Here is a 24,507-nt window from a genome sequence, read left to right as displayed (position 1 = left end):
TAAATTCCCAGGAAGCCGCCCATCAGAATTGGGCAATGGGGGCAGGGCCTGGGTGCGTCGCGTCTGGGGGGAAATGAGGCCATGGAGCCCCGGAAAAGGCCGGGGTCACCCAACATCCTGCCCTACCTCCCCTGTGAGGCCCCATTGTCCTCCTGGAGCTCCCAGGCTGGCCCGCCCTCGCCACTGCCGCATTCATGAGCTGGCTCTGAGGCCCATTCTGAGTTAGTGCTATTTGTAGAATCTTCTTAAAATACCACAACAGTGCCATTCACAGAGCGTCTGCACGGCGCTCGATGGCGGAGGTTGGAACAAAGCTCTGCTGTGCTCGGCATCCCGTCTGGGCCAGGCCGGAGGGCACCCCTCTGCCCCACTGATGGGGGTGCCGCGGCTCTCCCTGTCCCGGGTGCTCCCAGGTGAGGCCCCTGGGGTCCGGCACCGACTCTGTTTCACCACGCTGTCCAGGCTGGCCCGCCAAGGGAGTGCAGGCCGGCATGCAGCTCCCTGCAAATGACAGCGTGCCCTTCACAGCAGTCCCCTCCCGCCCCACTAGCCCAGCTCGGGTCAGCCACACGCGGGCTTGCTCAGTTACAGTTGGGTGGACAGATGAGAGGGCCATCAGGGAGGGAGCCGGGAGGTAACGCCTCTCTCCAGAATCGGGGCCCTGGTGTCCTCACCGTACACAGCAGGGTCCTCATGAGCTCCACCCCGACCTCAGCTGCACCCACAGTGCATTCTCAGGAGCTCAGGACGTTAGCAGGTGTCCTGTTAGCGACGTGTTTTGTGGTACCCTGGAGGAGCTCAGTGGGCCTGTGTTTTCTCTGCTGGTGGACCTCTCGGAGCCTTGCCAACGGACCAGGCGCTGGGCAGCGACTCCTACTTAACCTCTGGGCCTTCCCTCAGAGCTTCCAGCTGCGCGGTGCTATTCTAGCCAGACCTCTTGTGTCCCCGTTAGGACGTGGGTATGGCTGGAGCCCCCATCTGGTCAAAGGGTTTGATGACCTCCCAATTCCGTCTTTCCCCATTGGCACCTAACCATGTGTTGCATAGAAAATCAGACATTCCTCCAAAGGGAGGCAGCTTAGCTGTCCCTGCTCTGCCCGAGGCCAAGTGTCTACAGTGGCTCTGCTCTGTCTGCTTGTGGCTGGAGGGACTCCCTCGCTGCCCAGAAGGGCCTGACAGCCACGACCCAGGAGCTCCCTCCTTGAGCTGCTGTGCCCTCCAGGACTGATGTCCGGGCTCCCATGGTAGGTTTTTAAATGTCCTTGGCAGGTCTCCGACAAGTTCCTAGTAACCGTTGGTCACAAACGACACTGGGCCACTCTCTGACCAGTGATGGGGTCCTTACACACAACTGCAGCACCAAATGTGACTCTGGACAAGGGCCCTGGCAGTGGAATCCTGGGGTGAGGACCAGGTGAGAGACTGACACCTGGGTGGCAGGGGGAGGTTTGGGGATTCTCGTGAAGCACCCTGGCAGTTGAACTGGAATCTTCCCATCCCGGTAGAAGACAAGATGCCCTGGAAAGTGGGTCCTCTGCCTGAGACAGGCAGTCCCCCGTCATTCACTGGCTGCAGCATTTCAGGCAAGGAACCTCAATTTCCCTATCTGTAGGGGATGTCAATATCCCTATGATAGTGCCTATCAATTTCCCAAATGGGATCCATAAGGCCTAGTATGGGGCCTTGCTGTGGGACTGAGCCGGGCAGGAAGCCCTGAGAGGCTGGAGGAGTTGAGGTTTTGCCTCTCAGTCCTTCCAGCTCTGTTGAGGGGGAAAGCAGTGGACATCAGATAGACAAGGCATAAAATAGCTCTGGCTCTCTGGCTGGGAGATCTTGGGAAGTTTTTTCTGTAGAAAGTGGAAATATAAGTACTTCCTCAAGACCGTTTTTTAGGCTTAAATGTGTGAACATATAGGCCACTGTGTTGCACAACTCCGAAACTTGGGGAGGGCAGGGATTCACGTACTACAATGTGAATTGGTGCCACCAGAGGGCGCCATTCATTTAGACTACAATGAGAGTGGCTGTCTGGGGGTGTGGGGAGAAGGGGTGCCAGGCACTTAGACTTTGTGAATAATAGGAATGATGATGATGATGATGATGATGTGAATGTCATTTTCCAGAGATGCCGTTCATTAAAACTATAAGATGAACAGGTGCCTTCACAGGATTCTGTGCACTTAGACTATCATGTGAATGGCAACCTCAAGGAGCTATACTAGACAGTGGTGCTAGTTAACGGTGAACACATTTAACTTCATACCAGGAAGACTTCTTACTTGTCTGGTGGTTTATACCTGGCCTCCCGGAGGAAGGCACCTTATAAAAACAGTATGTTTATCTTTAAGAACCAGAACAATTTGGGTGAAAAGAGTGCGGGGAGAACGTTAGCTGAAGCCCTGTGGTCTCACACACCTGCTGGAGGCGGGCCCACATCTGTCTGGACGTCACCAGAACCAGGCAAAGGAAAAGAGCACCAGTGAGAGATCCATGGTGTCCAAACTAAATTAAGGGAATTTCTCATTTGCCCAACATAGACTTTGTAGCTCAACGAATGTCCATGTATCTTGGGAAACTTAACAGAAGACCACGGGGGAAGGGAAGGGGGAAAAGTAGTTACAAACAGCGAGGGAGGGCGGCAAACCATAAGAGACTCTTAAAATACAGAGAACAAACGGAGGGTTGATGGGGGGTGGGGGAGAGGGGAAAATGGGTGATGGGCATTGAAGAGGCCACTTGTTGGGATAAGCACTGGGTGTTGCATCTAAGCCAATTTGACAATAAATTGTGTTTAGAAACAAAAACAAATACCCACATGAGCAGCCAGAGCAGGCAGAAAGGAGCTGTGAGGTTGGGGTGAGTGTGTAGGATTGAGTGGGTAGATCACGGGTGTGGAGTCCCACAGGCTGGGCACTTCTGTGCCATTTGGCAGGTCGCTTTCCCTGAGCCTATCTCTGCACTCACCCTTCTCCCCAGCCAGCAGAACTACTTATAGCCCTTTGGCTACATTTACTACCACCTGCCTCCAGGCAGCCCTCCAGACCTGCCCCTCTGTGCACACTGGCCTTGGCCTGGAAGCCCAACTTGTCTGGGGGGCTGGAAATGGTTACCCCAGGAATTCTGCTTCCTCTACCCCTCCAGGCTGCTGGAGGGAACCTAGCTGCCTGAAAGCTTTTTCCCCCCCAGCTCCCCGCTGAGAGGGGAGAGTACCTGTGTGTTGGAGGTTTTGTGATGCACAACTGGGAACTGGGCTGACTAGCTCCATAATAAGGAGCCAAGAGGCGGAGGAGGGGCACCCATGCCTCCCCTCCCAGATTCTGGAGATTCTAGAGTGGAGAGCAGATGTCTTTGTGGTTGCTAATTTGTCTCCTTGGGTTGCTTCCCAGTCTGTGGCTGACCCGCCTGCCCTTGGCTGCCTGAGGGCCGGGGCTTCATTCGTGCCCCCAATTCCTAGCATGGTGCCTGGCAGGATTCAGGCTGTGCCGTGATAGGATCCGAGAATGTCCTTCAGGGCAGGGGTTCTCAAACTCCAGTTCTGGAGGCGTGTATCCGGCACCTGGGGGACAAATAGGAACTTGCTGCTGGTAAAAGGAGGAACGGAGATGTAGCCTTGGGCTGGCTGTCACCCCCTGGGGTCAGTGATGAGAACCTAGGCCAGGCCCTTGAATGAAGACAGGCCCCTGCCCTGTACCCCGGGAGGCCTGGTCTAGGGGCCTGGGTGCCGGGAGCTAACAGCCAAGAAAAGGGCAGGGATCCCTGAGTCTGTGCTTTTCACGCAGCTGGGCTTGAGCTCGGGTGGGGTTCAGTTGGGAAGGGAGGGATGAGAAGGGAAACCGCCAACATTTTAAAAATTGATGCTTACAATTACAAAGTGGTTTCTCTTTTTTAGATTTTGTCTAAAATGTGCAGTTTCTGGAGACAGTGACATGAGACATCCCCTCCTCTTTAAAAAAATTTTTAAGTTTATTTGTGTATTTTGAGAGAGACAGAGACAGTGTGAGTCGGGGAGAGGCAGGGGGTGGGGCGTGGAGAGAGAATCTCAAGCAGGCTCCACGCTGTCAGCACAGAGCCCAACTTTGGAGCTTGACCTCATGAAATCGTGAGGTCATGATCTGAGCCAAAACCGAGTCCGGTGCTTAACCGACGGAGCCCCCCAGGCACCCCAAGACACCCCCTCCTCTTCCCAGCATTGGGCCCAGTGCCTGGAGGCTGATCCTCATTTTGCACTTCCTCTTGGGTCACTACCAACACCAAGACAGATCCTGAACCTGAACCTGAACCTAGGCTTTTGTCCCTCCCGCACCCCTTCCTGCCTGGTCTACACCATTGTGTCTTCTCCCTGGGTACCTGCCACAGCATCCTATCTACCTCCTGACCAACTCCTGCCCTCCTGGGTACACTAAGCCACCCAAAGGACCTCAGTGCTTTTCCTTCCCCAGGGCCTTTGCAATTGCTGCCCACCCTGAGCCTTCTGTACCCAGACCGGATCAGTGCAGGAAAGCCAGCCCCTCTCATCATGTAGTGCTCAGCTCGAGGGTCCCCTTCTCTTTTTTTATTAAATTTTTTTTTAATGTTTACTTTATTTTTGAGACAGAGAGGGACAAAGCATGAACAGGAGAGGGTCAGAGAGAGGGAGACACAGAATCTGGGGAGACACAGAATCTGAAGCAGACTCCAGGCTCTGAGCTGTCAGCACAGAGCCCGACACGGGGCTCGAACTCCCGGGCTGTGAGATCATGACCTGAGCCGAAGTCGGATGCTTAACTGACTGAGCCACCCAGGCGCCCCATCGAGGGTCCCCTTCTCAAGCAAGCCTTTCCTGACCCATATTTGAGCTTGCCTCCTTCCTTTGTTTGCTTCCTGGTCCTTTGGCCCCCTTCCCTTCCCTCCCCACCCCCCCAAATAAGCTCCAGGGGGTGGGGCATTGCCTGTCTTGTTCACCCAGGTATCCCCTCCACACTGTCCCTGTGCCAAGCACAGAGATGGTGCTGTAGGATCTCCCCAAGTATCAGTTGCCTCTTTGAGAGGAAGAGCCTCCCCACCCAAGCTCCGGAAAGGTGGGGGAAGTGGGGGCAGGGAAGTTAAAACTCCTGGGGACCACCCTTGACCAGTGGGTGACTGGAACCAATGGATAGCTGCTCCCCTTTTGTCCCTTGGTTGGGAGCTCTGATACACGTTTCATAAGGCAGTATAGACCAGGGCAGCAGGATGGAGCCCCCAGGCCCCCTAAAGCAGCAGCCTGCTTGATCCCACATTCTTCTGGGCTCTCCCCCGTTCCCGGGTTCCTTCCCTGCCCTGCACTTCTCCCTGGGGTAGCTTCCCAGACCCACCAGCACACGAGCCCTTGTCTCAGGCTTTGGTTTTGAGGAACACAGACTAAGACATGTGGGGTTAGTGGGGGAAAATATTCCGTAGCAACGTGAGGTAGCAAAGGTACCAGTTTCCTGACGTGGTATCAGCCCACAGTGCTTTGGTCACTTATTTCACGGATGTGTTGATGCACCCACTGGGAGCAAAATGTTCTATCAGGTGTAGGAGAGGCACTGGATGTATCTCATACCTCGAAGAAGCCTCGAAGGGAGCCCAGGAGGATGGGGACGGGAGACTGGGTGTGGACCGAGGAGAGGTCCTGGGTGCAGATCAAGCCTCCATCACTTGCTAGATCCCAGGGTCAGGGACCTTGACCATGGTCTCAGCGTCTCCTGCACACATTTGCTGGGAGGGGTACCAGCCTTGACCGGCATTAACAGAACCGGACTCTTTACCTTTGCTGCTGACATTGTAGCTATAGAAGCACCCACACCGAAACCTGGGAGACGGGGAATCTAAGGGTTGGTACAGAAGCTGGCACAGCATGGGCGCTTCATAAATATTAGTTCCCTTGTCCTCCCTTAGAATAATGAATGCAATCATTATTCCCTCCAGGTCACTGTATAAATCACAATTTTTCCATTTTAAGTGTCAGGCCCACCCCTCTTCCCTCACAACCCCCCACCCTTGGGCAGCGCAGAACTTGGTCTTCTTCGGCAACCGGCATATTCCATTTTAATATGTTGCTATTTTTAGCTTTTGTTTCTTTTCCCCGTGAAAGTTCTTTTTAAAGGTGGGCAGGGGGCAGGGGACCCCGGCCTAACCATCAGTGGTGTTTTCCAGTCCTGGCCATGCTGCGTTACTACTCAGGCCTGGCTCGGGGACCCGGGCAGGCTGAGTCGGGGCTGGGCCCCGAGCCCAGGTACGCCCCAGGTGTTGGTGGCAGGTGGCCCTGAGGAAGCAGTTCTCAAACTGTGGTCTCAGCCCCCATCCCCAAGACCTCTGGATTCCTTCCTAGGCTTCTGATTGTGGTTTTTGCATTTGTTTGTGATAAAGGTTCAGGCCAGTCTTCCCCACCAGGCAGGGCCTCTTGGTTTTGTCCCTGCTGTGTCCCCAGCGCATGGCACAGTGCTTGCCACATGGTAGACCTTTAACAAGCATTTGTGCAAGGGAGGAACAGCCTGGTTGGCTCAGTCAGTTAAAGCATCTGACTCTTGATTTTGGCTCAGGTCATGATCCCAGGGTCGTGGGCTCTGTGCTGAGCGAGTGTGGAGCCTGCTTAAGATTCTGCCTCTTGGGGGGCGCCTGGGCGGCTGGTTGGTTGAGTGTCCAGCTTCAACTCAGGTCATGATCTCACAGTTCCTGAGTTCAAGCCCCACGTCAGACTTGATGCTATCAGTGCAGAGCCCTCTTAGGATCCTCTGTCTCCTTCTCTCACTGCCCCTTCCCTGCTCACATTGTCTCTTTGTCTCAAAAATAAACTTAAAAAGATTCTTTCGCTCTGCCCTTCTCCCCCACTCGCTCTTGTGTGCATGCACATTCCCTCTCTCTCTGTCAAATAAATATGTATATATATTTGTGGAAGGGAGAATGGAATAAGGAAAACTGGGAGTGAGTGAGGGGGAGCAGTTAAGGAAGGTGAAGGAGAAGGGGATATTTGAGCTGGGTTTTGATGAATGAGTAGGAGTTTACCAAATGGACCAAGTGGAAAGGTGTCCCAAAAGGAGGGAATAGCATGTGCAAAGACGGTGAGGCATGAAGGGCATGGTATATCCCAGGAACAAGAAGTAGGGCAGAGCACCAGGAGTGGCTGCTGAGATGGGAGAGTAGCTGGGTGGACTGGAAAGGTACTCTCAGCTGATCACAGAGGAGCCCCAGTGGGAAGCAGTGAGCTGGGGGCACATCCTGATGGCAGAGGAGAGAGGCTGTGGTCTCAAATTCCTACCAGGGAAGGGAGAGGCTTGACTTGGATTTCAGAGAGGACCCTGTGGCCCGCCCCACATTCTTTCCTCACTTGTGCAATTGTCCCCGTGAGAGAGATCACACTCCCAATTCTCCCACGGGTGCTGCCTGGGGTGAGGTCAGTATGGATTCCCTAAAAACCCCAATATCCCCAGAACCACAAAAGATTTCCCAGGGACACTCTGGTTTTGAGAAATGAAACTCCACCGTGGGATGAGCTGGCGAGAGGGGAAGTTGGAGCTCAAACCATTTGGAGGCTATTTGGGGCATTTTCCTAAATCAAAAGTATTCAAGGGGTACCTGGCTGGCTCAGTCAGTGGAGCATGCAACTCTTGATCTTAGGGTTGTGGGTTCAAGCCCCACATTGGGCATAGAGGTGACTGAAAATCTTTTTTTTTTTTTAATGTTTATTTATTTTTGAGAGAGAGAGACTCAGAGTGTGAATGGGAGAGGGCCAGAGAGAGGGGGAGACACAGAATCTGAAGCAGTCTCCAGGCTCTAAGGTATCAGCACAGAGCCTGATGTGGGACTTGAACTCACGAACGGTGAGATCAGACCTGAGCTGAAGCTGAACGCTTAACCGACTGAGCCACCCAGGCACCCCGACTTAAAATCTTTAAAGAAAGAAAAGTGCTCAAAGCACAGGCAGGTCTAACTTCTCCAGGGCCAAACACAGGAGCTACCAACCACCTTAACAATAAAAAGGAACAATCTTCATTCAGGAAAAGCAGTCTGTGTCCACAGTAATACACCCACACGCACGCGCGCACACACACACACACACACACACACACACACACACACACACACACACACACACACACACACACTTCAGAGTCCAGAGTGAGAAGTAAGCTTCTCTGTTCCTGAGCCCCTTGCCTGAGCTCCCAGGCCCCTGTGTCCTGTTGTCCTTGCAGAAATGGGCTCGCACAACCACGCCCGTGTGCACACATGACTCTCACAAATGTCAGCATATTCATCACGCTGCTTTTTGCTTTCTCCATGTGATAATGTATTATCCCCCTACCACCTACCCCACCACCTTCCTTTGTTTGCTTCCTCGTCCTTTGTCCACGTACATAATTTATTCAATCAGTACATTATTGGATGTACATAATTTATTTAATCAGTACATTATTGGATGTACATAATTTATTTAATCAGTACATTATTTATGTAACTTGATGGACCATTGTTCCCAGTTTATTATCTCCGTCTCCTTATGCACCTGTGCAAATTAGCCACAGAGTAAATTCCCTGGAAAGGATTGCTGGGCCGTTTAAAATTTTGATAGATAATGTCAAACTATTCCCCCAAAGAGATACAAAAATCTACTCCTGCCAACACTGTAAAAGACCCCCTCAGCTCGGTACCTCCAGCTGCAAGCCACTCCCACCCCTTGGTGAGCTGGTCCCTGGCTCTGAGTGACTCCCAGGTGCCCGTAGGCCCACCTTGGCCGATTCCCTGCTGAATGCACAGCCTGCGGCCCACCCCTCAGCGCCCCCACTGCCCACAGATGAGGTGAGGTTTCTTTCACTTGTCCCTTTATGGTAGATACTATTGTCATTTAGTTTTTATTTATTTTAATTGGTTTTTAATTTATTATTTTGAGGGAGGGGAGTGGCACAGAGAGAGGGAGAGAGAGAGAATCCTAAGCAGACTCCGCACTGCCAGCTCAGAGCCCGACTCAGGGCTAGAACTCACAAACCTGTGAGATCATGATGTGAGCCAAAACTGAGAGTCAGACGCTTAACTGGCTGTGCCACCCAGATGCTCGTCATTTGGTTTTTAAGGTAGGGACTGTGGTTCAAATTTCAAGGGTGGAAAGCCAGTCTCTCTGTGCTACGTACTTCCCTCCCCAGAAAAGCCACTGCTCCCAGTATCTTCTGGCTCCTTCCAGAGATATTTTGCACATATTCAAACAAGTATCTCTTCCACTCTTCTCTCCGCCCGTACTATGCAAACATGGTCACGTATCATTGCATTTTTCACCTCCCTGTATCTAGCAGAGAACATTCCAAATCTGGGCATGAAGCACATCCTCATTCTTTTTAATACCCGCAGAGCATCCCAAGTGAAAACTGTATATCCCACTCCCCTCCTGTTGTCACTGTCTTTTTACTTTCTTTTCTTTGCCATGCAAATATTTTTAACTTATATGGAGTGAAATTTTTTTTTGTGGTCTCTGGTGTTTGTGTCATATTCAGAAAGGGCTTCCCCAGTTTCGAGGTCGTACGGAAATTCCTCCCACCGTTGATCCTGGTGCTTCTCTGGCTTCGTGTTTCATCTTGAAATCTTCGATCCGTGGTGAATTTTTATTTTGCGATAGTGTGATACAAGGATCCATTGGATAATATCTCTCCAGGTGGCTATCCATTTGTCTCTTTTCCATTTCTTACGTAACGTCTTCTACTGGCCCATTTGAAATAACGTCGTTTCCAAAGTCCGATATGTTCTGGAGTCTGTCTCTGCTCACGTCCTGTGTTACCTCCCTCGTTTTACTTCTTATACAGTGGGATACTTGACTACAGTTTAATAAATTGGTCTCTCTCTATTTTTTTAAAATGCATTTGCTGTTTTTGTTATGAACTTTAGAATCAACTTGTTGTATTTAAAAAAATGCTATTAGTCTTTTCTTGTGTTAAACGTATAGACTAAATTAGGGTGAACTGGTATTCTGTTATGTGGGTTTTCCTACTTAAGCAATGGTATTTCTGTTTCTTCTCGTTTAAAAATAGCTTGGGATCTCTGTCTATTAATTTTGCGTCTGGACACCTTACTGCATTCTCTTACTGCCTCCCATCATTTTTCAGTCCACTGGCTTCGGTTTTCTCTCTATATAAACAACAAGAGCAATAATAACACTGTACCCTTCCCTCCAGCTTTTATTGTTTTATGTTCTTTTTCTGATCTAATTGCACTGCAGAAGACTTCCAGGAGAACGTTAAATACCAGTGCTGATGGGGGGCTGCTGGGGGGGGGCTCCCTGGCCTTGATGGGAACGCTGCTAGTGCCTCTCCACTAAACGCAGTGTTGGCTTTGGTATATCTGTGTTGAAGAAGGATCTATCTATTTTTATTTCATGGAAGATTTCCGTCAAAATGGATGTTAAATATTGTCAAGTGCCTTCTAAAGTTTCTCCTTGGAGAAACAGATTTAAGAGAGCCCTAAAGGAACCATGGGGACCCAAGTCTTTGCGCCACTCCCCGGGACACCCCCTGTTGTGCTACCCTCCACCACTCCTGGCCTCCTGGGCCGGCATTGTTTCCCCAGCGACAGATGGTGACAGAGCTGGGGCTCCCTGGGCAGTGCTGCCCAGGTGATAGAGCAGAGCACTGTGGGGAGGGTGAGTGTTTAGACGCCCCCCTCCCCAGCTTTCAGTACCCTGTTTACTTGGTCCCTCTACCCTCCCTGGTCTCTCCCAGGTAGGATAATAAAACGGCTTGCTAGAAATGCAGAGGTGAGCTGTCATCCCTGGCTGAGGTCTGCTGCCATAGAGGGCACACAAGACACAAGCCTCAGTGTCTTTGGAAGCTAATCCCAGAGGTGACCTCTATCACCTTTTGCCCTTTCTATTTATTGAAAACAAGTTACTAGGTTCAGCCCACATTGAAGAGGGTGTGATGCCGGGAAGCAGGGTTCATTCACTGGGGCCTTAGAGGCCGCTCACCACAGGGATGGGACCGGGAGGACAAAGGGCAGCCAGATTGCTTGGGTTCAGACCCTCAGCCTGCAGGAGTGGGGTGTGAGTGGCCAACACTTTAGGGGACCAGTTAACATGCAGTTTCCCCTTGCTGACCAGGGCCATTTGGGAAGCCGCACTCAGTCATGTGACCTCCGACAAATGACTCAGCCACTGTTTTCTCATCTGCAAAGTGGGTGTGATCATTGTACCACCTTTTAGGGTCATTGTGAAGCTGAAACATTGAGTTAAAATAGGCAGTTTGTAGAAACCGTGCCCAGAACACTGTAAACAACCAATCAAACTTGGATGTTGTACTAAGAGAGATTGCCTGTCACTTCCACAGAGCTTTCCAGGTGTCCCCATGGTGACCACTGGCACCCTTTTCAAGACACTGAACCAGTCCTGGGAGATACCAGCTAGACCAAGGGAGGCAAGCCCCGCTTTCCTGAAACTTACATCCTTTAGCAGAGACACAGTAAACACGTATACACATAAATAGGCTAATTTCCCCATGTGATAAGCCCTGGAGAGAAAAGAGCATGACAGTGATTGGGCAGGAGGGACAGTTACTTGACAGAGGTTCTCACCCAGGGAAGGCTTCTCTAAATTGAAGTCTGAGCTGAGGTCTGAAGGTGCAAGGGAGCTGGCCCTGCAGGGAGCTGGGAGAACACCCAGCACTGAGCACTAGGTTGTAGTTGGAAGAGAGTGAGTCTGAGGAAAGAGAAAGGGGGCCCAAATGGCTGATAGCAGTAAGGGTGGGCAAGTAGGTGGACGTGTGGTCATGGGGCCTGGGACCCCAAGGTCACAGCAGAGCTGGATTATATCCCAAGAACCGCAGGCCCCCTGAAGAGTTTTAAGCAGATGTGCTTTGTTTTTAATTGGCTGTTTTTCTTTGTTGAAGGGATGGATGGTTGGATGGATGGACGGACAGATGGACAAATGGGGAAGATGGGCAAATAAACAGGTGGCATCAACACCAGCATAGGCTTTCACCAGAGTTTAGTGCCCGCTGCCTGACCCAGCCCTTTAGGAAATCACTTCAGAGTTTCCCCGTGGTCGAGGTTCTGACACTGTCCCGGAAGGAATGAGTAGTGCAGGAGGGACGGCCAGGTTGGGCAAGAGGGCTGTCTCCAGCTCTCTTTTTTTAATTATTTATTTTTGGGGGTGGGAGGGGGCAGAGAGAGGGAGATGGAGGGTCCCAAGGGGGCCCTGTGCTGACGGGCTCGGCCCGGAGCCCGCTTCGGGTTCTGTGTCTCCCTCTCCCTGCCCTTCCCCCGCTCGTACTCTGTGTTCCTCTCAAAAATAAATAGACATTTAAAAAGAAAAAAAAGAGTCTGACGCTTAACTGACCGAGCCACCCAGGTGTCCCTGTCTCCAGCTCTTTTTGTATCAAGGGTGGTGGAGACACCATAAGGATGGAAGCTGATGTCATGGAAAGAGTCCCAAACAGCTAAGTTCAAGTCCTGGCTGTGCCAGATCCCAGCTGGGTGGCCCTGGGCCCTTGGAAGCGCCCCGGGCTCTGGCTTCCCCGGCTGTTGCAGGGATACTGGTGACTTAGGGCTTTTCATTCAGTCCCCACCAGAACCTCGCCAGGCAGATCCCATTATTGGCTTCATTTTGCTGATGAAGAAATGGAACCTGAAAGATTATGTGGCCAGTGATGACTTAATATTACTCGGGCTTCTCCCATGGATTCATTGAGCCCCCACCAACCTACTGAGATGGGCTTTCCCAGGCTCCGCTTGGAAAGGACCCTGAGGCACAGAGTGGATGGGGCTGGACGTCCAGCCAGCCCTGTGCTCTCAGCACCTAGCAAGCTAGGGGACGGGACAGCCCCAGTGGCGGGCCAGAGCCCGTGCTGTGTGCTGGGCAGGAATGCAGGGGAGGGAGCGCTCACGGTGGCTGAAGGGATTTCCGCTGGTAGAAACCAGCGGACCGGACCCTGCACCCAGCGGGAGGGCCCCCTGGGGGATCTGGCTGTTGCTTCCTCGCCCGCCCCCGCCCGCCCGCCCCCGCCCGGGACAGTCCAAGCTTTGGGGCCCTGAGAAGTGCGGAACTTCCCCAAAGGAGACAAAAAGGTCCTGGCCCAGTGCCTTCTGAGCAGAGCGCACAGGCAGCCTCAGCTCCTGCACGCGGAGCCGCCTGGCCTCAGTCCCTGGCTTGGCTGTGTCTAGCGGTCACTCCTCCGGCCACACCATGCCCTTCTGGCCAGCCAGGTATCTGAAGAGGAGCAGGCGTCAGCCCTGGGGTAAGTGGGCAGCCAGGGTCAAGAGCAGGTTGCGGGGCCAGTGGGCCAGGGGTGATTAACCCTTGAAGGGCAAGTGGCCTTTGATGACTCCAAGTGGGTCAAGAGGTCAAGAGAAATGAGGAGAGACGAGGACAGGATCCTGAGGGCAGCTCGGAGTCAGCCTGGTGTGGTCTGGCAGGGATGGGCAGGGAGGCAGCCCTTGGAGACTGCAGAAAAGCCCAGCTGGCTGGAAGGCATAGCTCAGAGCTGTCCCCCACAACAGTCTCAGCAAGTCTGAGGGTGGCTCTTCTCCCCTCCTTCCAGCCCCAGTCTAGGCTGCCTCAAAGCTGTCCTGTAGCCACCAGCACATCTGGCTACCGAGCACTTGAAACGTGGCTGGTCTGGATGTGCTCTTTGTACAAAATATACACTGGATTTTGAAGGCTTGGTATAAAAAATACACTAAAGTTATCAATTACAGGTTGAAATGAATGGTACTCTTTTGGAGGTACTGGGATAAGTGAAATATATTATTCAAAATAATTTCACCTGTTTCTTTGCACCTTTTTCAATGTAGCTACCAAAACGTTTAAAAATGTACATGTGGCTTTCATTATGTTTCCACTGGACCACACTGTCCCAGACGGTATTTCCAGCTATATTCCTACACTTGGCCTCCAACCCTGGGAATCCATCAGTTGGGGCTTCCCTGGGGCTCCCCACTCCCCTGGGCTGCCAGTAGAATGACAGTGGGTCCTGTGACAAGTCCTATATTGCAGTTACTATTACCTTTAAATAGTGACTTCTTTTATTTTTTAAACAATTTTTCCATAACTCCCGGCCTAATACAGGTAGTATTTGATTAATTACATCAGAATGACAGTTTTTCCACCTGAATGTCCTAGAATGAGTCCCATGGGCTACCGTGGTTTACAAAATGCTTTCATAAATAACATTTACTCTTTTTTCTTTTTGTTATAAAAGTTTTTGTACAGAAACGTTGAGAGATAGTGGGTTCCTGTTCTGGATCCTGTGCCAGAATATGCTGCATTTTGGGGTTACCACCTTTCCCCCAAAGCCCCTTGCATGGGTGGAAAAGGAGACTCCAGCACAAAAGGAAATTCTTAAATTCAGGAGCTCACAGGGGAAGAAAGCCCAAGTGGGAATAAGAAAAGCTGGGTTGGGGTCCTGGCTGGGTCACCTAAGGCCGGTCCCTTGAGCAGAGTGGGGACAGGGTTAGGAACTAGTCTGCCTAGGGTCCTAGTTCACTGGTTTTACAGCTTGGATGTGTTTCTCACCATCTCTGGGCCTCAGTTTCCTTTCCTGTCCGATGGGGATAGTGACACCACTTCCTTTGTGAGTGTTCAAACTTGTGATGCTCACCCGTTCGTTAACATCATGCCTGCCTCAAAGCGAGTGCCTTGTGCGTGCCCCTTGGTTCTGCTGCGGCTGCAGTTAGCCATCCATTCATCCCAGATTCTGTGCGTGCCCTCCCCGTGCCAGGCACTGCTTGGTGTGCTGGAGTTGCTTACCAGATAGACGAGGTGGGGTGGGCCAAAAATAAACAGTATAAATAAGCCTATCGTGTAAACATGTAAACTGTGTGTGTGCTGCATTGTGATAAGTGCTGTAGAAAAAGTAAGGACAGGAAGGGGCATGGGTTGTAGTGGATGATGACGTTTACATAGAGTTGTTGGGAAAGATTCCCCAAGAAGGCCACATTTGAGGAAAGACCTCAAGGAGGTGAGGGAGTGTCTGGGAGAACAGCTTCTCGGGCAATAGCAAGGGCAGGAGCAAAGACCTTTGGTCAAGGATGTGCCCGGTGGTTAGAGGAATGGCCTAGAACAAAGAGGAGAGCAGCCATGAAATCAGGAGTAGCAGGAGGGCTGGGGGCCTGGGGCGGGATGGGGGATAGGGGGTGAGCGGCCTGGAAGATCATTGTAAGGACTCTGCTGAGAGGGGCGGTTTTTGCTTTGAGCAGAGGTGTGTGAGCTGGTTTAGGTCTTACTGGGCCACTGTGGCCGCCATATTGAGAACAGATTGTAGGGGCAAGCGAGGGCCTAGGGAGCACGCCAGTAATCTGGATGACAGAGTAATCTGGATGACCTGGGACCAGGTGGAACAGTGAAAGGTGGTCAGAGTTTGAAGATCTTTTGAAGAAGGAATCAGCGGAACTTACTGATAGGAATGGATGTGACATGAGAGAGAGCAGACCTGAAGATGCATTTGGTTGCTACTTGAGTAGCTAGAAGAGAGAGTCGCCCTCGTCGGAGAAGGGGAGGGTGGGGCAGATCCAGAGGTGGATTTCATGCCTGATAAGTGTGTGCTGCCTGGAGACGTCCCGGTGGCGCTGTGGGGCAGGCAGTGGAGAGTGGGTCTGGAGGGCAGGGGACAGTGAACTTGGAAGTCGTCAGCATAGGGATGGCATGGTCATCACATAGAGTCTTGAGACTAGATGAGCCCACCAGAGGAAGCTGGTCAGTGTGGGGACAAGGCAGGGGGAAAGGCCAGGTGACCCCAAGTTTCTGCCTGGGGCATCTGAATGCCCAGCACTGAGATGGGAGCACAAGAGGAGGCTGGTGTGATAGATGAGGTCCTGATGATTTTCAGAGAAGCCATGCTGTGCCCATGGGACATCACATGATTGTAGAATTGTAAAAGACATTTAGACTCATAGGAAGTATGTATCTGGTTGTTATATATCTGATTCTTAACTGGGGGCAGTTTTGCCCCCCAAGGGACATTTGGCAATATATGGAGACTTTCTTGGTGGTCAGCCTGGGAGACAGGGACAGACTGCTACAGGCGTCTAGTGGGTGGAGGCCAGGGATGATGCTAAACATCCTGCTGTGCACAAGACAGCTCGTCACCACCCCCAGGAAGAATTATCTGGCCCCAAACATCAGTAGTGCTGAGGTGGGAAAATTCTGCTTTCTATTGTATTAATTGAATGTGATAATAAAAGTGAACTTTTAGGGGCGCCTGGGTGGCTCAGTCGGTTCAGCGTCCGACTTTGGCTCTGGTCATGATCTTGCGGTTTGTGAGTTCAAGCCCCCCATCAGGCTCTGTGCTGTCAGGGCAGAGCCCTCTTTGGATCCTGTATCCACCCCCCCCTGCCCCTCCCCTGCTCATGCTCTCTCTCCCAAACATAAATAATGAACATTTTTTTTTTTAAGTGAACATTTAAAGAGCTTGTTAGGTGCCAGGTGCTAAGCCAGGGGAGTATCTCAATGTCCTTCTCCCGAAAGGGTAGCTACCTTCATTTTCTTCACCCTACAGGTGTGGGACTCTGACGCTTGGCAAAGTTAAGTCACGGTGCTCCCCCTGGTGGAGCTGAGGGTTGACCCCAGGTTGGGCTCTAAGCACCATTCTAGAAGGCCTCAGAGGCCTGTGACATGTGTCAGGATGGGATGGAAACACAATGGCCACACAGCCTGGTTTAAAAAAAGGAAAGGGGAAAACCAAAAACAGTAACGAGACCCTCAGCCTTCATGATGCGTTTCTTCCTGAAATAATTGGCTGCTAGGACTTTTTTTTTTTTTTTTTTTTTTAACTAAAGCTAATACGACTCTTTTCCTAAGTAGCAGAGGAAAAAGTAAGCATAAACGATTGAATGCCGTAGAAAATGCCAGAGTTTGCTTTAATGGCCTGTTTTACCTTCCTTGCACTCCCCTCGGCTGCCAGAGAGGAGGTTTTATATTATAAATAGAGAATGCGTGTATCGTCGAACCAACCTTGGTTTGAATCCTGGCCTCTCCACTTGTTTGTTTGTGAGCTAAATGTTTAACTTCTCAGAGCATCCATTTATTCATCTGTAAAATGGGGTCAGTAACACTCCTTCCTACAGTATTTATGAGGACTAGGTGTGGCCGTGTGTGTTAAGCTTCTTGCACAGTGTTTTACACGTAGCGGGTCATTAAAAGTGGTAGCGGGACTTCGTTTCTGGATACAATGGAACAACAGGGACCAGTTTGCTCTCTCACCTAAAACAACTCCCTCCCCACAAAAAAAGGACAAGTAATCTGAAACAGTTTTGAAGATACTGAACAGTAGCAGTGAAGGACTGTGACCCCCAAAAGACGGGAAACAGATGAGGTAAGGTCTACACGTGCCCCAGCTGGAGAAAGTTCCAGGCTGTGCCGCAGAAAGGGGAACCCCAGGTGGAACCCCTTGTACTCCATGCATTAAGGAGACAGAGCTTAGGGATGGAGAGACCAAAGCATCTAGAGTTTTCAGATGGGATACCCAGGAGGAAAGAGCTGCTCAGAGAGAAAACTCCTTGAGAACGCATCACCATGTACAGTGAGGACATGACCTGAACCCGAGGAGGGGACCACCAGGAAGGATTCTAGGCAACAGCATCCCCTCTAACACAGGGCAGGGAATAGTTCCTGTTACATCTACCATCCTGGAAAACCTCATGACTCCTGGGGCATTGCATAGGAAACACGGAAGGGTTTTCCCTTAGCAGTGGGGAAGAATTGGCTCATCCTGAGTGTTCTGGACCCACCTAAGAAACCTTAGAAGCAAAATCTATGAGGATCAAACTCGTTCCAAGTAACCTAACTTCATTCCAGAAGGGACTCAAGTGTTTTTAGAGGAATACAGAAATGTTCAGCACCCAATGATTGAGGAATCACAATGTCTGGCACCGAATAAAAAATATCAGGCATGCAAAGAATCAAGAAAACAGGACCCACAATGAGGAGAAAAATCAATCCACTGACACCAGCCTAGAAATGACAGTATTAAAATTAGCAGACAGAGACAGTAAAACAGTTTTTATACCTGTATTCCAGTAGGTTCAGAAAGTTAAGTAGAGACGTGAAAGATATTTTTGAAAAGACCCCAAATCAAACTTCTAGAGCTCAAACCTATAATGCATGAGATACAAAATATACCAGATATGGGACACCTGGGTGGCTCTGTCTGTCAGTTAAGCGGCTGACTCTTGATTTCGGCTCAGGTCTTGATCTCAAGGTTGTGAGTTCAAGCCCTGTGTTGGGCTCCGTGCTAGGTGTGAGGCCTACTTAAAAAGAATGAAGTTCAATCCATACCTTGCACCAAATTCAGAAATTAACTCATAGACCTAAATGTAAGTCCTAAAACCACGAAACTTCTAGGGGAAAACTTTTATGACCTTGGGTTAAGCAAAGATTTCTTAGAAAAGCACACTCAGTAAAAGAAAAACATTGGTAAATCGGGCTTCACTAAAATTAAAAACTTCTTTTCTAAATACACTCTTAAGAGAATGAAAAGAAAAGGCACAGACAGGGAGAAATACTTGCAGAGCATATATCTGATACAAGACTTGTATCCAGAATATGTAAAGAACTCTCAAAACTCAATAAGGAAAAAATGCACAAATGTATGGCCAACTCATCTTTGACAAAGCAAGAAAGAATATCCACTGGAAAAAAGTCTCTTTAGCAAATGGTGCTGGGAGAACTGGACAGCCACATGCAGAAGAATGAAACTAGACCACTTTCTTACACCGTTCACAAAAATAAACTCAAAATGGATGAAGGACCTGAATGTGAGACAGGAAACCATCAAAACCCTAGAGGAGAAAGCAGGAAAAAACCTCTCTGACCTCAGCCGCAGCAATTTCTTACTTGACACATCTCCAAAGGCAAGGGAATTAAAAGCAAAAATGAACTATTGGGACCTCATCAAGGTAAAAAGCTTCTGCACTGCAAAGGAAACAATCAACAAAACTGAAAGGCATCTGACAGATTGGGAAAAGATATTTGCAAATGACATATCAGACAAAGGGCTAGTATCCAAAATCTATAAAGAACTCACCAGGCTCCACACCTGAAAAACAAATAATCCAGTGAAGAAATGGGCAGAAAACATGAATAGACACTTTTCTAAAGAAGGCATCCAGATGGCCAACAGACATGAAAAGATGCTCAACGTCGCTCCTCATCAGGGAAATACAAATCAAAACCACACTGAGATACCACCGCATGCCAGTGAGAGTGGCTAAAATTAATAAATGAGGAGACTACAGATGCTGGAGAGGATGTGGAGAAACAGGAATCCTCTTGCACTGTTGGTGGGAATGCAAACTGGTGCAGCCACTCTGGAAAACAGTGTGGACGTTCCTCAAAAAATTAAAAATAGATCTACCCTATGACCCAGCAATACCACTGCTGGGAATTTACCCAAGGGATACAGGAGTACTGATGCATAGGGGCACTTGTACCCCAATGTTTATAGCAGCACTCTCAACAATAGCCAAATTATGGAAAGAGCCTAAATGTCCATCAACTGACGAATGGATAAAGAAGATGTGGTTTATATACGTAATGGAATACTACTTGGCAATGAAAAAGAATGAAATATGGCCTTTTGTAGCAACGTGACTGGAACTGGAGAGTGTTATGCTAAGTGAAATAAGTCCTACAGAGAAAGACAGATACCATATGTTTTCACTCTTATGTGGATCCTGAGAAACTTAACAGAAGACCATGGGGGAGAGGAAGGGGGGGTACTTACAGAGAGGGAAGGAGGCAAACCATAAGAGACTCTTAAATACAGAGAACAAACTGAGGATTGATGGGGAGTGGGGGAGAGGGGAAAGTGGGTGATGGGCATTGAGGAGGGCACCTGTTGGGATGAGCACTGGTGTTGTGTGGAAACCAATTTGACAACAAATTATATTAAATAAATAAAAATAAAAAATAACAAAAACCAGAGTATTTAGGATAAGCAAGTAACTATAACAAATTCTTGGAGTCCTAAATCTCCTTCTTCTGAGCCATCTTGAGACACTGGTTCAGAGAAGCTTATGTAGCAAAGCTTCCTGGAGGCATCAGGCTTCCCCCTGCTCCGACTCTCCCCGCCTCTGTGGCAGTGCTCACACCCCACGAATGACCATGGCAGCCACCGAGCCATGGGTGCAGACTTTGCTTCCCGCAGGTGCACACACACTTGTCTGGCTTCGGGCTCTGCCGCCTCTGCCCCATGACTCCCTTCCCCTCCACCTCCACCTCCACCGCCCTGCTTCCCAGCGGCTGCACGGGCTCCCAAGGAGCAGGGCTTGTGTGTGTGGTGAGGGCTCCAGAAGCCATCCTGGGGTCCCGGCACGCTTGTCTCCTTGCTCATCACCCTTCTGAGCTTTGGGCCTCACAGGCCTGTCCAGACTACTGGCCCTGCTCAGGTGCCCCCTCAGTGAGGACATACCCCACCCTGTGCTCCAGCTCTCAGAGTACTCTTCTCCATTTCCTGGCCCTTGGTGGCCTTGCTGGGACCACTGTCAGACTGATCCTACCAGGCTGCCTTCTCTGTGAGGGGTGACAAGAGCATGGGGTGGGTCAGAGTCCAGAGCAGGGGACTTTGAATCCCAGCCTCTGCCACGTAGTAGCCGTGTGAGTTCAAGCAAGTTCCTTAATCACTCTGTGCCTCAGTTTCCTTGACTGAGGAAACTGCGGAAAGTAACGGCACCTCCTGCCACACAGTCTTTGTGAAGATTAAAGAATCCCAGGAGGACGGTTTTGTCCACTTAAGTGTCTGCAGCTTCTAGAAGAGTCCCGGGCAGGTACCACGCACTCAGGAAGCACTTGCTCCTGTCTCCATCCCAGGGCTGCAGGCTCTAGCAAGGGGGTGTCTTGGGTCTCACGGTTCTCCCTAATTGCCACCCCACCCCCTCGAGAACCCAGGACCCTGGGACTCACACCCCACCTCCAGACAGTCCCGCTCAGGGTCGGTGGCTCTGGGACCAGAGGCTAGTACTTGGGTGAGTTACATATTGCAGGATGTTGGGGATGAATGAAGAAAAGATCATTCTTGAAAAGCCTTTAGATGAAGTTCAGTATAAATGGTTTTTGTGTACACCCTAAAGATGAGTTCATTTATACATGAAAACGTGAGAACCGCTGGAGCTACATTAGGGAAAATTTAATGACATCTGTCTGAACTTTCCCATCCTTCTGTGTTTAGATGCAATGTCCAGCTGCGAGTGGGGACGGGTGGGGAATTCTAGAGCGTTTTGCTCCATCCTGGTTTGACAGCAGGCCTCCGTAATGTTACTGCTTGTGGAGAATCAGGCCTCCTTTCCAGGCTGGGGAAGGAGGCCTGTAATGTCAGAGTGGACGTTAAAAGCATAGTGATGTTGCACTTTGCGCGGAAGAGGCGTAAAGCTGATGCAGAACAAAATACATAGGCTACTCTGGGTTCTGAACTTCTCCCAGCTGGCCTCCGATGTGAATGCTCTTTCCTTAATAGTGCCCGGGGATGCTCCTAATGATTTCTGTTTTGATGCGGAAGTGTAACTAGGTGGAAACCTACAAGGGCCCCAAAGATACACATGTGGGGTGTGAAAGGAGTGGCAGCGGGTGGGAGGGGGCTGCCAAAACGGAACCAGAAGCTTGGCTGTTGCCGACAGGTTTGGGAGAGGCGGCCTTCTCACAGGGCAGGGAAGAACAGGCTAACTGGCGTTGGGGTGGACAGTGCTGTGGGAGCGTGTGCCCCGGTGTCCGCACGGGGGTCCTTGCAGTAAGCCTGTGTCTCCCTGTCTTGCAGGTGGTACCGGGGAGCGGGAGAAGGTTCCGGCCAACCCCGAGGCGCTCCTGCTCATGGCCAGCTCCCAACGTGACATGGAGGACTGGGTGCAGGCCATCCGCCGGGTCATCTGGGCCCCACTTGGCGGAGGTACTGCCCGTAGATCGCATGCTCACCCTCTAGAACCCTTGCCTTCAGGTAATCATGCCCCTCTGCCCTGCACTGAGCCCGCAAGACCTCTCTCACTCGGGACCCACTGGCTGTGTCCCTAGCTGCTTACAGCAGGCAAGCCATGCTGTCCTCTTCTGCTGCCGGCCCCCGACAGTCACACCTCCACTTTACTGGACAGGCAGCAGCAGGGGAATCGGGGCCACCTTTCAAAACATGCCCTCCTCCAGCTAGAATCCTGTGGCGTGTGCATACTGCCTCCCTGCGTCCAGAGCCCTGCTGCACAGCAGGTGTTTTTGAGGTGGTCTGCACTGGGTCCTGCGTCCTTCCCTCTGCTGTGCCTTCCTACAGCCACACAGGGCCCCTGCGCGGCCCACACAACCAGCTCCTTGTTTCTGAGCTGAGAGCAGTGGTTGCCATTTACGCACCTTTATTGAAAACACTTATTGGATGCCTGAAACGTACCTGGTCATATTCCGGACACTCGGAAGTTCAGTGATAAAATAGAGGATTCCTCCGCCCTCCTCTCCCATCCATTGTCCAGTGGGAGACGGATAATAGGCAAGTCAAGGTGTCACATGATTTTGAGTAGAGAGAAACACAATAAAGTAAATTTAAGTAGGATGATAGAGGGGATGCTGTGTTAGATGCTGTAGCCTAGCCAGCTCAATGAAGTGGCCAGGAGAGCCAGGGGAGTGCTGGGCGAAGAGCATTCAGGCAGAGGGGCAAGCAAGTGCAAAGGCCCTGAGGTGGGAGTGAAAGATTTGGACACAGAGAATCTCAGGAAGGCCAGTGGGTCTGAGGGAGTGAGGACAGGAGAGTAGAGGACATGAGGCAGGAGAGGTCCCTGAGGCCTTGGGGACATGGTGGGGATCTCAGATTTTGTTCTCAATCGATGGGGCACCAAGGAGGGCTCTGAGCAGGAGACAGACATGACCTGACCCAGATTTGTAAAGGGCCCTTTGGCTGCCATGTGAGGGGTGGAGCAGAGAGAGACAGGAGTGGACACGGCAGGCTGAGACAGCCATCAGACGGGGGTGACGGGGACACAGGCTGGCGTGGGGGTGGAGAAGACAGTGAAGAGGGCTCAGCTGCAGCTGTGTTCTGAAGGTAGGGCTGCCAGGGTCTGTGGACAGACACATGGTGCAAGAGAAAGGAAGGGTGGCCCCCGGCTGTGTGGTCGGTGCCCCTCGCAGTCATCATGAAAAGAGCTTTTAGAAGGGGTCACCATACTGGCTGGGCTGCGGCCACCAACTCCCTGCTGAATGTGGAGACCATGTGACCATGAGAGCCATGGTCATCCTACCTCCCCCGCACAGTGTCTGAGTGCTGCACATTCTGGGCAGGGGCGGAAGCTCACCTTTCAGGGCTTGGAGCCCGTCTCCAGACCCAGTGTGATCTGTAGGCTGAGCCCCTCCCTTCCCCACTCACCTCACCAGCTCTCTTCTGCTATTCCCGGCTGTGGCCTGCCTGGCCATCTCTCCTAGAAACACTGATCCTCACATAGAAGAGTCGATATCACCTGGAAAGTCAGTTTTTTTCCTGTGCTTCATAAATGCCCTCACACTGTTAGTCATGGCCTCCCTGCCTCCTGAGGCTCGTGGCAACTTTGACCCAAGACCCAGGCACACTCAGGGATTTCTGCGGCCTTCACAGACCTCCTTGGGTGCAAAGTGGTTGGAATTGAACCCATGGAACAAAATAGAGCCCAGAATCAGACTCTCATGCAGCTGGACTTTGACTTACGACAGACGGCACCTCCGAACACCAGGGAAAGGAGAACATCATTGTGATCTTGGGTAGAGAAAGCTTCTTTTTGCAGGAGTTATAAAAATCATTAATCTTTTAGGAAAAGATCGATAAATTATGCTCTACACAAGGAAGAGCATCTGTTCGTTAAAAGGTAGATTAAGAAAATGAAAAGACAAGCATCTAGGGTGGGAGAAGGTGTTTGTACCACATACAGCCGTCAAATGACTTGCTCCTCAAACCCCTACAAACCCAGAAGGCAACGACAGACAAGCCAGTAGAAACTCCGGCAAGAGACTCAAACAGGCGCTTCACCAAGAAAGAAATCCTTGTGACCAGTGAATATAGGCTGCGGTGTTCAGCCTCGTTAGTCATCAGGCAGGTGCATGTTAAACCACGACATGCCACTTGTAGTCACCCACCAGAAAGACTGAATGAAAAAGGCGGGCGGTTCTCGGAGGTGACAAGGACAGAGCTATGGGCACTTGTGGGTATTGCCGGGATCTGCAAAAGTTGCTATGCACCCCATAGCACTGGGAGGCCCCGCAGTGCCACCTCTAGGCATGTCCCAGATAGATATATGTGTGCAGATATGCTGGGGACTTGGACACGTCACACGTTCACAGCAGCCTTACCCATGATGGCCTGACCCTAACCAGGGGTTTAGGAACGATCCAGGGGCTCAATAAGTATGATTCGTTCTTGCAGCAGGAAACTCTACAGCAGTGGAAAAGAATTACCCACAACTCCACCTAATGCATGAATCCTAAACACCTACCATGGGACTAGGGAGGCTCGGTAACATGTTATAGGTATAATTCCATTTGTATAAAGTTGAAAAACAGGGCAGAAAGAAAACTGTACTATTTGTAGGTGGGTAATTGAGCAGCAGAAATAA

At 50.8% G+C, this 24,507-nt stretch overlaps 1 protein-coding gene across 6 annotated transcripts in view; it reads left to right on the top strand.

The window, feature by feature from the left end:
• Positions 1–24,507, top strand: part of ARHGAP22 (Rho GTPase activating protein 22) — a 171,070-nt gene that overhangs the window by 119,812 nt on the left and 26,751 nt on the right. For 4 of the 6 annotated variants that reach the window (XM_015536606.2, XM_042959991.1, XM_042959994.1 and 1 more), the window contains one exon: positions 21,714–21,890. In XM_015536606.2, coding sequence (XP_015392092.2) covers positions 21,714–21,890 — 177 coding nt within the window. Of the gene's footprint in view, positions 1–13,050; positions 13,206–21,713; positions 21,891–24,507 lie in introns of those variants that run through there. The other 2 variants (XM_042959995.1, XM_042959992.1) reach the window with 2 other exon arrangements.

Source organism: Panthera tigris, chromosome D2, assembly GCF_018350195.1.
Source record: "Panthera tigris isolate Pti1 chromosome D2, P.tigris_Pti1_mat1.1, whole genome shotgun sequence".
Lineage (NCBI taxonomy): Eukaryota > Metazoa > Chordata > Mammalia > Carnivora > Felidae > Panthera > Panthera tigris.
Note: the sequence above shows the minus strand (reverse complement) of the source record. Positions and strands in the feature narration are given on the sequence as shown.